This window comes from Carassius carassius, chromosome 10 (assembly GCF_963082965.1).
Source record: "Carassius carassius chromosome 10, fCarCar2.1, whole genome shotgun sequence".
Lineage (NCBI taxonomy): Eukaryota > Metazoa > Chordata > Actinopteri > Cypriniformes > Cyprinidae > Carassius > Carassius carassius.
The window spans coordinates 7,515,330-7,533,079 of NC_081764.1; the positions used below are offsets into that span (position 1 = coordinate 7,515,330).

General features: G+C 38.9%; 1 protein-coding gene across 1 annotated transcript in view; it reads left to right on the top strand.

The window, feature by feature from the left end:
* Positions 1-17,181, top strand: part of shq1 (SHQ1, H/ACA ribonucleoprotein assembly factor) — a 39,335-nt gene extending 22,154 nt beyond the window's left edge. Inside the window, exons 10-12 of the mRNA XM_059559918.1 lie at positions 878-1,001; positions 5,295-5,415; positions 16,374-17,181. Of these exons, the coding sequence (XP_059415901.1) occupies positions 878-1,001; positions 5,295-5,415; positions 16,374-16,986 (858 nt within the window). The 3' untranslated portion in view covers positions 16,987-17,181. The remainder of the gene's footprint in view (positions 1-877; positions 1,002-5,294; positions 5,416-16,373) is intronic.
* Positions 17,182-17,750: the final 569 nt, after the last annotated feature.

Genomic DNA, 17,750 nt, shown 5'->3' on the forward strand with positions numbered 1-17,750 from the left:
CCACAAGTCACTGAGTTCTGAATTTTTTTTTTGTTCTTGCAAATTATTTGCATACTAACTTGTGGTCTTTTTTTTTTTTACCATATAAAGCCGCCACCATTCTGCAAAGATTGTTGCGTTGTGTGACGATTCTTTTCCGTGGCCAATAGAACACAAAACACTGCTTTCATTTATGCAGAATGAAGACCTGCTGAAACTGAAGAGTCCTAAAACCTCAACTATTCTTTAGCTATCTCACAAGCACTGGTATTTCCTTAAGGACATGCTAATGTATTTTCTCCTCAACACCCTATCATTGTCTCCTACTCTCTTTCTCTCTCAATCCCCATTATTTCTCTTCCTCTCCCACCCTCTGTTTTGCCTAACCACTGTAAACTCCCGGTCGGCAGTGCTCGGTGAGCCGCCCCTCTCAGCAGGCTTATTTACTCCAGTGTTTAATAGCCTGGGGGAGTGCATGAGCTATGATGACATGCTAGACTGACTCCGGTACATTCTTAATAAGCTGCTCAGAGAATAGCAATGGGGAGGGAGAGTTGGAGGCTGGAAAATGCCAAGAGAAAAGGGAGAGAGAGAGAGAAAAAGACCTGGTTCCCTACCCCCCAAAGCGCTTGGCTGTGGATGCTTAGACTATGAAGAACTCAGAGGCAAGTGATTTAACACTTGTCTATAATTAAGCATGCCGTTTGCCAAGGTGTTAAAAAGTTGGCCTACTATTTACCCTGCTAATAAAATGAGAAGTCATTGGGAATAATTAGAGCAAATTGCTGTAATTACCAGTGGAGTTAAAAAATGATTGATGTTATATGCATGAACAGATCTGGAGCAATTTACAGACCACGGTTATATAAATGTGTGTTTCTGTGTGTGTGTGTTGTAGACATATCACTCGGTTCAAGACGTGCTGGTGTCTTTCGGCAGGAGGACTTTGTGCTACCCACTCTACCGGCACTTCTCTCTGATCACAAGAGCTGTGAAAGACGTTGCTTGCATTTTTCAGTCCGGTGAGTTCTGTCTCTCTTTCTTTACTTCGCGGTTAAAGCCAGACCTTTTAGCCATTTCCAAGCCACCAAGGGATCAGGCTGAGGGTCAAGACTAAACGTGTGACCTGTTCCTCACCCTATAAACCCTGCAGTGCTGCCACCTCATTACAAGAATCCCTGCTGCCACCACAGTAAAACCAAGCGTATCTCTTTCAACTTCAAAGAAGGAAGGAAGCTTTCTTAGAATTATTGTATTAGTGTTTATTTGTCAGCTATGTGATATTTTCAGAGAAACAAAACTTAAAGTCAGCAAGAAATCAGAATGGACCTGTTTACTTTAATCTTCTCACTTATTTACATTTAAATAAGCAGTAGCCAAAAAAACTGTTGAAACTGATGTTTTTTTTGTTACTGATATATATATATATATATATATATATATATATATATATATATATATATATATATATATATATATATATATATATTTATTTTTATTTTTTATTTATTTTTTTACGTTTAAGATAAAAATCGGTTTTAACTTTGGCATGCATTGAGATATTCTTGAGAATGAACCTAACCTTTAGCCTTCACATCCTGGTCAAAAAACCCTTCTCCAAGAAATGTGTAAAATGATCAGAGAATACATCTCAAATATCATTTTAATATAAATGTATAAAACCTTTTTGTTATAAGCATAATAAGCTTAAAAGTTATTTTAATTTATTTGTATTATTTTATATCATTATGTATTTATCTGATTTAAGGAGTGTTTATATATTTTTACTGTAAAACGACAAGTTCTGATGGATTTTTCTTTCTTTGTTAATCTTGGAAATACGTCACTTTACTGTAGTGTGAGCTGCGAATGCCATCTCATGTTGACTTTAAGGTACTAATGAGAATAAGCTTGACAGACAGCAACCTATATTTACCCACAGCAGACAGAGCTGCTCACTCGGGACCAAATTTAACACAACGCTCGCCAGCCCTCCCTGAACAGCGGGGTGCTTCGGTAAAAGACGTTTTCCATGACAGGAAAGTCAACAGATTGGTCATGTCTTAGTCTTGTTGTTCTGTCAGCGTAAGTGGGAGGGAGGTTAAGAATGAGGGAATCCGAGAGGGATGTCTCCTCACTTCTGAAGAAATCAGCAGTTCTGCAGAGTAGACACAGTTGCCTTTGATATCTCTGAGAGAGGAGCAACCTTTAAATCAAAGAAGCCATCTGTGGGAGTGACAGAAGCGCTGTGTAAACACGTTTTCAGGCGAGTATGGTGTGATTATCCAACACATGTTGATTTTAGCACTCATAAGTAACTGTAATTTCAGGCCTTGTAAGATTTAGGATTAGCAGGATATGGTTGATTGCAAAGTTAAGTCAGAAGAGAGACTGTACGACAAAACAAGATTAGATAAGAAGAATCACACCTCACCAATCACAGGTTCACTTCAGGTTCTGGCAGCTTCCTGCACTGGCAAAAAAAATATGTATTCCATAAAGGCAGTGAAAAATTTCAGTATTCCTCCAAGAACTGATTGAATCGTGAAAAGTTGTTTCCTAATAAGAGGTGGTTGAAAAGCGAGGGGATGTGGTAAAATCAGGCAGGAAGTCTTTTCAGAGGTAGGCAAAAAAAAATAAAAAATTTAGATAGGAAAATGGTCCACCACTGGATCTTTCACAGTAAGACCAAGGGTGTATTAAGAAAGTAGAGTCAGTTTAGCTTTTTGGTTGTCTCTAAAGACCAGATTAAAACCAAAATCAGCTATATTTATTTTCATAATAAATGTTGCTGGTCTTCTGTGCACAATTCTAATAGGTTTTATAATCTGCCATCAAAATGTGATACTTTTTTGCCTCAGAGACTATTTAACAAATGAAAACTTACAACAAAGTTACCAAAGTCACATTTCATGTAAGTTGTCTTGCATAAGTTGGACAGTGTGCAGAGAAAATGTGACTGTATATAACACCTGCCAGCAACCAGCAGAAAAAGCAGAAAGCAGACTGCCCTGTCACACAGAGAGTCCTGGGTAATTAATTTGTCGGCAGAACATGAATGGAGGTGTGTGTCTGATGTGTGTGTACTCTAATTTGAGGCACTTTGTTTAACCTGCAGTGCGAGCAAACAGTTGTAGTTAGTAGAAAACAAACCCATTAATGATGCTGCATGAGGAAAGCCGTGATGGTAAATGCTATCCAGAGGTAAATATTTGAACAGCCCTCTGGCAGCTTGTCTGGAGAGATCCTGCTAAAGCCAGCGGGCCCTCAAGGAGATTCAGTATGGAGACTGCGGGTAACGTCCTATATGCACTGTGGGCAAATATAAATGCTCGTATGTAATCTGAACGTTCAGAGGCTTGCCTGTATTTCATTTAACTGCATAGCTTGGATTCAGTTTTCACTTGTTTTGCTCTTCACACTGGTATCTGCTTGCCAGTTAAAGCAGTGTTTCACAACTTTTTGTTGTAACTTTCTCCATAGCACCGTGTTAAATGCCTTATATTTATACAGGCCTTAATTGCTGGCTTAAATACCCCTTCATCAACATGTACAGTTCTAAAGTTCAGAATTATTTGAAAAAGAAATAGTTTGTAACATTAGAAATTTCTTTACTGTCACTTTTGACCGGCTTAATCAATCAGTTTGATCCATTTCATTTTTAAACAGTAACCTTTATGTCATATACATTTTTGTTTTTGGAAGTTGTTTTTATCTTTTGGTTTGGAAGCAGGTTTATTTTCATGGCATTTTAAAAACCCTTTCACATCCCTCAGAGCTTGACTTTTTCTTTTTCTTTTTTTTGCCAAATTCCATCATAGTTTATTGAGATTCATTGTTTTGCTCAGCAGGAATCATCATCTCGAAGCCAACGTAATCAACCTTAAGGACATTTCTAGATTCAAAATGATAGATGTAGGCTATTTGATACAACATATTTTTTATGTCACTGTTCTTTAATGTAAGTTTTGCAGCTGTTTCTCAAGGTTTGCTGCTTTGTTCAGTCATGTTAGTGTTTTTCACACAGCTAGCAGTCAGTGTCATTTTGTGTGATAAATAAATTGGTGGTTTGAGGCTGAATCTCATCAAGCTTGTTGACAACATATCCAGGTCTTATTTTACACCTAAATCAAAGAAGACTTTTTTTTTTTGATGGACCTTTTATTTTGTTTTGCATTTTGACATGATTTTCGTGACAAATGAGCACAATTATACTGTAATATTTTATATTAAAATAACCACAAAGAAAGTAGCTGTGTATTCGAATGAAATAAAATGCTGTGAGATTTAAATATTGGTACCACATGGACCTTTACCATCTGTACTTCCAGGGCCCGAATCTCACCTTATCACCCCATTCCTCTTCTCTCTCTTCTTTGCTCTCCTCTCCTCAACTTCTTCCCCTGAGACGCCTGATTGCAGCACATGATTAACTGGCTCAACATGCAATCTAAACCCAGCACAGCACAGTCCCACAGCTGGTCTTCAGAAGAATCCAAAGTTTACTTGTCTTCCCCTCTCCCAGTGAGCAGTAAAGAAAAGCAGAAAACCCTTCATTTATAGATGGATGAAAGTCAGAGAAAGAGAGAGAGAGAGGAAGAATGGGGAAAGACTGAGTATGGTTCAAGTTCCTGGAGTTTTTCTCGTATGTCCTGAAGCTGGAAGCCAAGACGGCTTCTCCGGGTAAGAGCTCCAGCTTAAATGGGAACCAAATGTTTGTGTAAGGCTTTCCTCGGTGCGAGTACGCTGTTTGTTTTCTGAGGTGGCTGGAATATCTCCACTGGCTGCCAGGCTGTTCTGTGGGCGGCTCGAGAATCCTCACGGCCCTTCTTTCGCTTCACAACTGAGCCCGTTACTTTGCGCTGAGGGGATATTTTTGCACTTTATTTGGGAGAAAGGTGTTATGACGACAAATATAATCGCTGTGGCACGGTGCCCTCAAGGTGTCTGGGTGTTTGTGGGTATATTTTGTGTTGTGGAAGTATCTGCCAGAGTAGAAAATACAATCTCAGAAAGCATCTGCTCAGCACAGATTTTTCCTTTTACGTCAACAAAAGTTTCATGGTTGATCACTAAATAAGCTGCATTCACTGCAAAAAAACTAAACAAAAAAAAATCCGATTTTTTTTTGGGGTCACCCCATTGGTTTAAGCATAACCCTAACTAACTTCTGTTAGATTCATGCTTAAAAAAAGACAAAGATGCTGATTAAGAAAATATTTGTACACAATTTTGGATCATGCTTATTTAGTTAAGTCTGAATAAACACATCGTTCTGGTTTAGACTGATTTACTGCTTGTTTTCTTTGTCACAGGGAAGGCCTGCGTCCTGAAATGTCTGCTGGCCATCCATAAGATCTTCAGAGAGAATGATCCGGCATATATCCTCAATGACCTCTACATCACCGACTACTGCATCTGGATCCAGAGGGTCAAGTATGTTCAGTCCAGCACAATGACACCTAAATCAGCCAACAGGAAATTAACTGGCTCCAAAATCTGATTGTCTGGTAATCATACCGGTTTCATTATTTTGAGAGGTTCACTAAACCAGTATCCCACATGAGACGGGTGTTACAGTGATTATACCAGGGCTGGGGGTCTTGTCAGGTAAATCTCACAAAATCATGTCCAGGTCACATTTCACTCCATATATAAGATATGCTGCAGACATGTTTTGTCAGGTTTTAATGAGACTAAACCAATAAGCAATATTATGACAATATTAAACAATTCTGAAGAGTCCAAACTATCCATTTGATTTATTTATTTTTGTTGGTTTTGTTTTAGTTCAGTCTCTGCTTGTTAAACAGAACCGCAGTGATGAATGGTATTGCAATCATGATTTCATTTTTAGTAAACACTACAAACTACAGCCCCCGCATAATTCAGTAATGAGATATACTCTGTTTCCAGGCTGGGATTCAGCTAAAGTTGTATGCTTGTCTATAAAGAGTCAAGTTGAAAAATGTGCATCTGAAGTTGTAGGCCCGATGCCCAGATGCAATAAATGTCCTGAGGAGATTGCATTGAAATTTTTCCGTCCTATGTTTTGCCAAAGTGTAGATTTTATGGCAAGACTGCAGCCTTGACATCTAATTAATAATGGATGTGTAAAATGGCAGCGTTTAAATGTGCCTGTTTTCTCAATGAGACAAAGGGAGAAAATGAGGAAGAGAGACGGAGGTGGGTAAAGAGACTCCACGGTCCTCTGAGAGCTGCACAGTTTCACCATCAGTGTGGTGGAAAACTTAATCATGCTTACTGGGCCTCTGAGTTAAAGGGGCAAATTAGACAAAGCACTATCCTATTTTTATTCCCTCTTTCTCTTCTTTAAATAAAAGGAACATAAAATATTCAATACTGGGGGAAAATGTGTCCTTAGGGTGACTGTGCACCTTGTTCTCCATCGATCATTAAATACATCAACTGAGGCATCAGTAGCATTGACCCACAAATAAATGCTTGTGTTCGTCTGTTCCTCTCCCTCTTCAGCACTTTATTGAACAGAACAAAGGAAAAACAGACCGGAGAGAGTTGAAAGGCACAGCTTGCAGGATCTGCGACAGCACTCTAGTGACGCTGATGTATCTTAGTCATACTTGCCTTGAGGCATTTGACATCTCTCAACATCACACTGAAAATTGATTTCCAGTGTGCATCTTTTTAGAGCGTCTTTAGTTGTCTTGAAACACTGCTGCAAACTTTTCCTTTGAGTTCAGACAAAGCCCCTCTTGTCATGGGAAGTGACTGCAGGAGACTTGCTCCTCCTTTTAAGTGTTGGAGTGTTTGATCAAATCCCCACTGCTCTGGTTTGTGTAGACAACTCCCTGTTATCATGGCAGGTTTGTTATGACAGCGTTTTCAACATCTGACATATCCTCTGTCAGATGATTTAAACAATTCTCTTCCAAAAAAATCCTCCCAGAAGGATGCCTCAGTCCAGATATCTGGGCAAGTTATCTTTGGCTGCATTCACACAGTGGCAGAATGCTCTTGTTAGTCTTTGTTTAGAATGCTTAATTGTTGTTAATTTCACAGCAGAGCTGGGTAAAATCTGTCTGTCTGTCTATCTATTTTTAGGCATATTGTCATATCAATCCATCTGTATATTGTTCTTTTATTCTATCCATCCATCCATATATTGTTCTGTCATTCCATCCATCCATACAGTATATTGTTCCATCCGTCCATCCAGTATTTTGTTCTGTTCCATCCATCCTTTCCTCCGTATGTTGTTCTGTCGTTCCAGCGATCCAATCTTCTGCATTTTGTTCTGTTATTGTTCTAACCTGTTCTGAAATGTGACGCATGTATTTAGTGAATTTACCCCTGACTGTGTGAAAGTAGCCTTTGTGAGATCTTTAGATTGTAGATGTTATCCAGGCTCGTCTGTGGCAGCAGTTCCTCTTCTAATCTCTTATCAGCAGTCAGATGCGATCCACTGCTCTTGATGAATGTTGGGATTAATAAATGCTGCCCCTGTGGGCATGATTTATAGTGTCTCTATGCAATCCGACCAGCATTCTCATTCTTGAAATCCTCCCGACTGCCGAATGTCAAGCTCAAATTTTTGTCTTAAAGACTTCAGGTGTGATTTAAATCTCTGTATGGGACCCTGATCAACAATGAAACAAAGTGGATTGAGTTGGACACTCCTCTTTCTGGCTGTTTGACTGACATGTTACCATGGTCCGACAAGTAGCCACCATCACTCAGACCTTTTAAGAATGGTCGGAATGGTGTTAAGGAACTTGTTCCATATCCTACTATTACTCATCCTCCTGGTGTTCCAAACTTACATGCTGTTGTGTTTTTCTGTGGAACACAAAAATACAATTTTTAAATAAACTTCACATGCATTTTTCCATACTGTGTCAATTATCAAGCATAGTTTGTTCTGACAGGTCACATCAGTCAATCTTGCATCAGCTGACTTTCAGCTGATCCACATCTAGCTATAGGAATAGGATGCCTACTTCCTACTTCCTCATATAAGGTTCCTTCAGTATTATACAGCAGCTTATTGCTTTGTGTAGGAGCTAATTACCCCCCACCATTCCCAGCTCCTCATTTCATCCACAGTCAGGACTTGGCATTCGATATTCCTCTTTGATCCTGAATTAGGTTGTTACATTAACTTGTCCTTTAAAAACATATCTTCTACTTTTAGATTGGTTCTGTTCTGTTAGCCATAAGGGGTCATTGCTGCTCTTATCCATGGACGGACAGGGAGTTTTTGCCCAGAACAGAACCATACCGCAAATCGAAACTGTTAATTGTCAATCATCTTTGATGGTAATGGTCCCGACAGAAATATAGTCATCACAGACTATCAAGCTTTAAACTTGAGAAAAACACCATAAAACACACCAGTTCTGGTCAATGTAAAATTAAGGTTTTTATTGAATTTGTTATATCGTGGAATTGCATGAGGATGATTAAATAATGATAAAAGGTTCTATTTTAACTGTATTTTTTAAAAAAATGCAGTATTATTTTAATTCATTTTACTTCTAGTGAACCCCTGATTGGGAAACAGGAACATTTAACGGAAATAAAAACAGACCAGTAAAATGGCTTCATTTTGTTAATATCCGGAAATTTGTGTGTTTAAAACAACAGACTCGGGGGAGACAAAGCAGTTTTGTGTTAACAAAATATCTGGTATGGAATGATACAACATTTTGCCTACAAACATTAGCTAAGCATGCAAAACTTCCATACAATGTGAACTTTTGTCAGCTGTTACAAAAGTCACCTTATAGCAACTCTGCATTCAATTACGGTCAGTGCAGATGAACTTCAGTTACACATTTCAGTATAGCTTCAATATGTGCCACTGAAGCCAAGGTCTGAGATTCGGTGCCAGACTACTGAGACAACTGGCATTTTCTTATCTTTTCTTCCCTCTCCTATCCAGCATTCAGAATCACTCCAGTGAGTCGACTCCTCAGCCAGTTCAGAAAGCAGTTAGATAAGGTGTAACTTACTGTGTTTCACTAAGTGCAATGGCACTGTTATCTGACAGAGCCTTGCTTTCCTTTTCCCTTTGTGTTCAAACTCCTTAATTGGGTCAGTCGGATTCTGAATGGCAACCATGGTAACCTGTTAAAGGTGAGCTTAGAGATTTATCTTTTGACAGGATGAGTAAGTTGCTTTCTCTAACATTGAAAACGACACATTGTCAGAGTACTGACGCTCAGCCAAGTGGTGCCCCTGGCTTGAGGGTGAGGAGGCCTCCAGGGGCCACATGGGTCAGGGGTTTTGTAAAGCTTTGTGGTCAGTTGCCCTAGAGTGGACTTTATTGTTGTCAATTAGTGTAAAATCACGACAGAGTAAAAGAGGTGAGGGACACTGTGTTTTCACTTCTCGCTTCAGTAGCTAAGTCAATTGTGAAATCCCCCTCTAGCATTTAGGGAAATTGGGCTTAAAATATTAAGGTTTGGTGTGTGTGTGTTAATTGCATTGTTTAGATTATTAAGGATTGTGGTCACTTCAGTTTGGATGATTTTGAGTTTGATCGCAATCATTTTGGTTTTGTTCTCTGACATTTCACTAGCTTGCCACCTGATTAAAAAAAGTTTACTTCTGAATTGTCAGCTTTGGTGTTGTTTGGGAAAAGTGAAAAGAGTGAAGACTGCATGTTGATTATGAAAAGAAATTAATATTATTGGACTGGACTGACAATTTTGGGCCTTGGCATCATGCACAAGTTTTTAGTTACCATAATAATTATTACTGTTATTGTTATTATTACATTTTTTTTTTTACTTCTTTAAGCTTAAAATATTATGTCAAGCATTTCTTTTACATTGTAAGCATACATGGCTTTTCTCTGTAGGGCTTTCTCTCAGACATAGTCTCATAGTCTTGTGTGAGTGCTTGAGATACAGAGAGAGAGACAGAAAGAGAGAGAGCTGGAGGGAGGATTGTAGTGTCCCGCTGGTGTGAGGAAAGTGATCCTGGTCTTAGAGCTCACAGATAAGTGGATCATATTCCTTCTCAGTGTGTGGTTAAGCAGCATTTGAAGACTTCGACTTGTACAGTCTGTCTGAGCAGTGACGGTGCTCTCTCCATTTCCAGTTTCCCCAGAATCCTGTCTTGTAATATGTGAAAAGCTGAATGAATCAATGGCACAGTTTTCAAAAATGTATACCTAGAAAACACCATAAGTCACTTTGATAAAAAATGAATAATTAATTTAACTTCAGTTACTTTTAACGTGACATTTTATATATTATTATAGACTAATTATCTAACTGAAAAGCAATAGGTACATTTCATCCTTGTGTGTCCTTGATTTGAATATCTTAAGAGCTTAATGTGGACACAGCCCGAGAGCTTTGTTTGAAGTAGATGAGTAAATCAGGTTTAACCCATCTCTCTAGACATAAAGGTCTGAAATATTTTCTCAGGCTGCCTCTAGTTTGTTATTGTTGTGGCAAGCTTGTCCCCCCCACCCTCCTTTAACCTTGAAAGCCGCCCCTTCTCGGTTAATTAAGGCAAACCACAACAGTGCCATCGTAATGACTGAATTGTATACAACATTATCCTTTGCCCCAAAAGGGGCCTTTATTTGCACCGCAAGTGTGCATTCTCTCACCGCAGAAGTGAAGGAGGAGAGAGAAAACAAGCGATCCTCTAGAATACTAGCTCAATAATGACTTCCCACAGGGAGAAAACGAATATGGCAAGTGTTTGAAGCGCTGCTGCCACTTCTTTGGTACTTCCACCAATCACATTACTCCAGGAAGTGCCTAATAGTTTTATGGACCTTCTTTCTTCTTCAGAGACCACATGGTGCTTTTCGGAGAACTTTCTTTGGCCGGGGACAGAAATTACCCCAGGGTTCAGGCCAGAATAACACTAAAAATGTATGCTTTTTATTTGTTATCTGATATTTGATAATATTATAGTTATGTACTTCTGGAGACACTATAGTGACCTGTGGCTTTCCGATATCTGTGCTTGCAGATGTTGTTGCATGTGTTGGTAATAAGAAGCATTTTTTGTATAAGTTATTTATTTTTAGTTTTATTTATTTATTTTGAGGGAAACAAATTAACATGAATAAAACACACAAACTAAGTTATTTGAAATTTATTCTAACAGAGCATTGATTTTGTCTAGCCAATTTATAGATGATTTAATATTAACATAAAACATAGCATAATTATTGAGGTTGATATGTATATAATAAGTATCATCACATTGATTTTTACTTTCATTTTTTGAAATGAACAGCTCCATCAACCACCCCCCACCCCACCTCTCCTTCACTTAAGATCTGTGAAGATTATGTGCGTCAGATGTTCAGGAAACAGAGGAGAAGGAAAGCACCAGGCCCAGATTGTTTTTCAACAGCCTGTCTGAAAACCTGTAATGACTAGGTGGCTTCTTTTCTGGCCTCCATCTTTTCACAGATCTTCAACAGATCACTGGAGTTGTGCAAAGTCCCTGCCTGCTACAAAATGCTCCATCATCATCCCCATTCCAAAGAAACCCAAAATCACAGGACTTAATGACTACAGACCTGTTGCCCTGATATCTATGGTCATGAAGTCGTTTGAGAGACTGGCTTATCTGAAGGACATCACTGGACCCCCTGCAGTTTGCTTACTGAGCAAACGGGTACATGGATGATGCAGTCAACATGGGACTGCATGATGTGATGATCCTATTTTTGTTGTTTGGCTTTCAATACAATCATCCTAGCACTCCCCCAGACCAAACTAACTTAGCACTCTGTTCCTAGCTCTATCTGTCAATGGATCACCAGCTTTCAGACAGATTCTGAAATTCATGTCAAACAGCCGCACCGTCAGCACTGGTGCCCCCCAGGGATGTGTTCTCTCCCCACTGCTCTTCTCCCTCTACACCAGGGTTGTCAAACTCATTTAAGGTTGAGGGCCAGATCCAAGAAAATGTCACCTTGTGTGAGTCGAATTACCTTTTGTTAAACCCTAGTTTGCTCGCAATTAAATTAATATTAACCATACAAACAAAAAAAATCTAGGAAAATGTTTTTTAAAGATGATGCTAGGTTATTTTAGGGGTGTACAATATTGACACAAAATGTAATTTATATATATATATATATATATATATATATATATATATATATATATATATATATATAGTGAAAATTACCATATTTCGCACCTTGGTTGGTTTAAGCCATTCATGGATAAATATGACACTAAAGCCTCCAGTAGGTTGGAGCAAGTTTCCGTCGTCATGAGTGATCCATTGACTCATTCATTCAAAACTCAAGATTCGTTTAGAAATGAAGCTATTGATTTTCTTTATGAATGGGCCACTGAATCATTGACTCAGATAATTTGTTCAAAAACAGATTCATTCGGTAAGAAATAAATGCGCTCATTGAGCACTGTGCTGCTCAGAGATGCACAATTGGTCATACTTCAGCTTTGTTAAAAACGTTTTCTTGCCGAAACAGAGATCGACAGCATTGTGACTAATATAACACACTTAATAACATCTTGTTTGTTGAGCTGTTGTATAAAATCAATTAATTTGCGATTGCACTGACATTCGAGAAAGCAACACTCTTGTTATAGTTAGACATTACTTAACACTCATGACATAAATATAAAAAATATAATTTCTTACAGGGCATATTTGCCCTCAAATCTTAAATTATATTGTAATCTGATAGTCTTCATCCGGCACTGAAAAAACTCTCATTGTGTTTATTTTTTGCAAAATTACAAAATGTGAGCTTGCACATCATTAAAACAACAGTTAGGATATTAGTACACGATAAATATCGCACACTTCCCAATATCGTGGGAAGTCGTGGCCTAATGGTTAGAGAGTCGGACTCCCAATCGAAAGGTTGTGAGTTCGATTCGCAGGCCAGCAGGAATTGTGGGTGGGGGGAGTGCATGTACAGTTCTCTCTCCACCTTCAATACCACGACTTGGGTGCCCTTGAGCAAGGTACCGAACCCCCAACTGCTCCCCGGGCGCCGCAGCATAAATGGCTGCCCACTGCTCCGGGTGTGTGCTCACAGTGTGTGTGTGTGTTCACTGCTCTGTGTGTGTGCATTTCGGATGGGTTAAATGCAGAGCACAAATTCTGAGTATGGGTCACCATACTTGGCTGAATGTCACTTTCACTTCACTTCACTTCTTGCTCATTTACTTTCTCCATGCGAAGCTGTCAAGTGGTTTAATATTGCACACCTTTACCACAGCCACGAGTTGTGATTAAACATACCTGTTGGAGTTGAGATTACAAAACCTTTCTTTCCATTTCTCCTTAAATAGCCTGTCAACCCTTCCAGGTCAAATTTCTTCTTTTGGACATATTTAAAATCACCAGAAAATTGGCACACAAGCATCAGTTACAACACTGCTATCATCATATCCTCCTGCTGCCCGAGATTCTGGCGCCGCTTTAAAATGCGCATGTTACTGTATGTGTCCAAATTCCCGAGGCTAATATCAACGTAAATTAATGAGCAATTTGTTCTGCTTTAAATTTAAAATGAAATCTTGTAGCGAATACGCTTTATTTAATTTTCAAAATTGTTTTATTATTTTAGATTATTGTTTAAATCATCCTGCAGGCCAGATTGGACACTTCTGCGGGCCATATGTTTGACACCCCTGCTCTACACTAATGACTGCACCTCTACTGACCCCTCTGTTAAACTCCTGAAGTTTGCAGACAACACAAGTCAACACAGTCATCAGCCCCATCCAGAAGCGAGGTTGAGCAGCTGGCTGTCTGGTGCAGTCTTAACAACCTGGAGCTGAATCACATTGACTCCTTTGTTAAAAAGGCCCAACAGAGATTGTACTTCTTTCACCAGCTGAGGAAGTTCATCCTGCCACAGGAGCTGCTCACACAGTTCTAATCAGCTGTCATTGTGTCTGTCCTGTGCACTTCAATAACTGTTGGTGCTCCCCTGCCCACCCTATAAGAACTGTATATATCCAGAGTGAGGAAAAGGGCTCTGAAAATTACTCTGGATCCCTCACATCCAAGCCATCTCCTTTTTGAACATTTATTGTCTGACCTGTGCTACAGAGCACCGAAGACGAGGAATGCCAGGCATAAGAAAAGTTTCTTCCCTTAGACAATCTACCTCATGAACAGTCAAATGTTCTCCCCTACACTTTTATTTACTTAATAGTACCCTATATCTTATTCCATTCTTTGTCTATTCTATTCTACTTTCTATTTATAATTCTGATTCTGTTTCCGAGTAGAAGTAGCAGAATTTTGTTAATATAGAGAAAATCAGTCATTACTAGAGTCTTCAGGGAGACATGATCCAGACATCTAATATGCTGTTTTGCTGTTCAAGAAACATTTCTTATCAATATAGAAAACAGTTGTGCTGCTTAATATTTTTTGTGGAAACCATGGCACAGGATTGTTCAGGATTCTTTGATGAATAAAAAGTTCAAAAGAACAGTCTTTTATCTTGTAAAGTCTCTGAAAAGTTTCCAACCGGTTGTGCGTCTCCATCTAACCATGACTTTTCCTCAATATATCAAAGATCACCTCTTTATCTCAGATAAGCACTTTCTGAAGGCACCAAGCATACTTGTGACTAAAGCGTTGTGTGCACAGTATCCTCCTGAGACAGTAGTGCTGCTCTCCTGCTAGGAATCCCTGTCCGCCGGCGGTCCAGGACATTATTAGGCCTGCACGGTGATAACGAGGCATCTTGGTTCTCAGCAGTGGGTTAATTGAAGCACAGAGTATGGCAATGCACGTCAATAGAGATGGGGCGGGTCAGACTTGCATGCTTTATCCTTTTTGTGAATGACCATGACCTCCAAACTGTCAGGAAGCATGACCCCCTGTTCCCTCGCTAATCTCCATGGTGATGAAGGATTTAAGCAGCGAGCAACTCTGAATAGTGTCCACTTGAGTTTTGGCAGCACCCGGTCGCATTTGCTACATGAATAATGTATGCCTCGAGGTCCTTTGTAGTAATGGAATCTTTGCATTGAGTGTATTGTTGCAATATTTTTTTCCTGGTGAATGCTTTGTCAGGTTGTTTTCCATATTGCTTATCCCCAGGGGAACTATGTGACGGCATGCAGTATTAGTGAAACTTAGACTGATGTATTAATTTTAGTGTTCAGACATAATATTGCACGCATTATATATTTTGACCATGATTAGCACAAGATCAATCCAACTTAGTAAAAAAAAAAAAAAAAATACCGGTTGTGGGCGGTAATCAACATAAAATAAAAAATACTATATATAAATGAACACAAACACACACACACATATATATATAGTAATTATTTATAGTTAAAACATATGTTAACCTAATTTTCTGCAGTGACTACTACTGAACTAATGTTACATCACCTAATTTATAATCATGAGCCATGATTATTCCCTACTTTCCAGATCATTTCTGTGCCCTTGTTAAAACTTTGCATATAGATACAGTTACTGGCTAAGTACATATATGTTTCAGTCTCTCTGGTTAATGTTTATATCACTCTAAATATGTGCTCGTAAATTGTCTGTTGTAAAAGGAGTTATCCACTAGCTGATAAGCATGCGCTGAAGTCCTCGAATTCTTCCTACAGTAGCCATGGAGACAATTGTATTGTGAACTGAATTCTAATATATTCACATTTCACTCAACTGCCAAACCTACTATTTTGGGTCACAAAAACATGTTGCCTATAAATGAATAATCTAAGGATTTGTTCAGCCAGAAATGTAGATTCTGTCACCTTCATGGCATTTTAAAGATGTGGTTTTCTTTCTTCAATAGAATGCTATCTCTTACTTACCGCAAACTTTTGAATGGTAATGTAGATCTTTAACAGAATGTCAATGCTGCTCCTTTAATATGCAATGTAAGGAAATGGTGAGCTATTGAGCTCTAAAAATGACAGAAAGCATAATAAATGTTTTGAAGTTATTTGAATATAATTCAGTCCTTTGACAATAGTTATGACTTCAGAAGGCTTGACAGCACACAAGTCACATTAAACATGTTTATGGTGTTTTATGATACTTATGGTACACAGTGAATATTAGTACCTTAGAGTAGTAATATGTTCCCTTAAAGTAGTACTATGAACCTTTCATGGGTAAATAAGATCCACAGTTGTCCCTTTGAGGGTACTGCCCCAGTGAGAAGCTGTTGTACCCCTAAAGGTGCAATTTTTTTTCTAAGAATGTGGGATATTCTGCTAGTTATCTTGGTTTGTGAAAAATAGAAAAACACAAGATTGAGTATGTGATATTGGCATATATGGACAATGAGCCACTTCGAGATATTACAAATTTTTAGATGCAGAAGTCCAGTCACAAATATCTTTTTATTTAATAAGCTCAACTGAACATTGTTGTTGTTTTTTTTTGTTTTCTCCCACCAGGTCCAAGCATGTGCTAGATCTGGCTGAATCCCTACATAATGCCAAACTGCAGAAGAACCATCTAGACCTGGAGCTGGAGATACTCGAACAAGCTGCTGAACTTGCGATGAAGGAGGAAGCAGATGAAGAAGAAGAAGAGGAGGAGGACTCAAGCAGTGGTAGTGACTCGGAGGATGAGGAAGAGAGTGAGGAAGAGCAGCCTGAAGAAACACAACCTGAAGAAAAGATGGAAAATAACCAAACGGGACTCAGAACTCTTGAAACTGTAGTTGAGCTCCAGCGTGGTGGTGGAGAGTCGCGAGGGCCCAGACAGTTGATTGAGGAGTTGGGAGAGAGGCTGGAGGCGGGGCTAACGATTCGGGAGGATGTGCCTCGGGAGAAACGCTCTATTAGCAGCAGTAACACGGAGGGAGAGGGAGAGAGAAAGAGCGAGGGAGAATATAACCATCAGCGTGCAGCTGAGACCGTAAGAGACGACACGAAAGCAGCAGCCAGTAGAGAGCTACTTGATGCGTGCCTTCAGAGGAATCCACTGCGTATCGTAAGCAATGATGAACTGGACAGTGACGATGATGGAAATCTACTTCTTACAGTGGGAAAAGAAGGACCTTAGTGGGAACATTGTTGCTTGGGCATTACGATTCCTTCACACTAAGACTAACGGATGTATCCTTGAAACTGTCAAAATGAATTTGTGCTTTTTCATGGATTTATGTTGTGAAAAATTTAAGTTTTATATGTGCCATTGTCATAATTGCTCATTTCACAGTGCCTCTGCTGTTGAAAATAAATGACTTTTTTTTTCCTTGTACATTTGTCATTCTGTGTAGTTTCATATTAAACTTTTTCTCTTTTTTTGCATAAAACAATTTTTCTAACATTTTATTTGTGTTTAACAGTTGCAAATAATATCAATATATAATTTGTATTATATACAGAATTATTTTTAAAGTGTATACCTTTTATCTGTCTAAAAATGCGTATAAAACAACATTTAAAAAAAATAGTGCATCCCTTTTGCACTACTTAAAGGCTTCCTCAGTAAAACAGCACATCAGCAATTTTTGTTTAAATACCACAGTGTTGTCTTTAAAGAAATACCCATTCAAGTCAAATGTCTCCGTTCCTGTGGCACAGAGATTTTGGGGTTCTTTATCTGTATGAACTGATCTTTTGCAATGAGTTTCCTGCAGTGTAAGAAGCTGCTGTTATTTACATGCATCCTGTTGCGGTGAAGCATGATCCCTCGCGTGTCAGTCCTCCACTCTGATGAGTGTGAGATTAGCATGTTTGGGTTGCACATTGTCATTTCCTTGGAAGTCAAGGAGTAGGAGGTGGTCGTTTGACGATAGCAGAAAAAGTGGGGGTGGGGGTTTA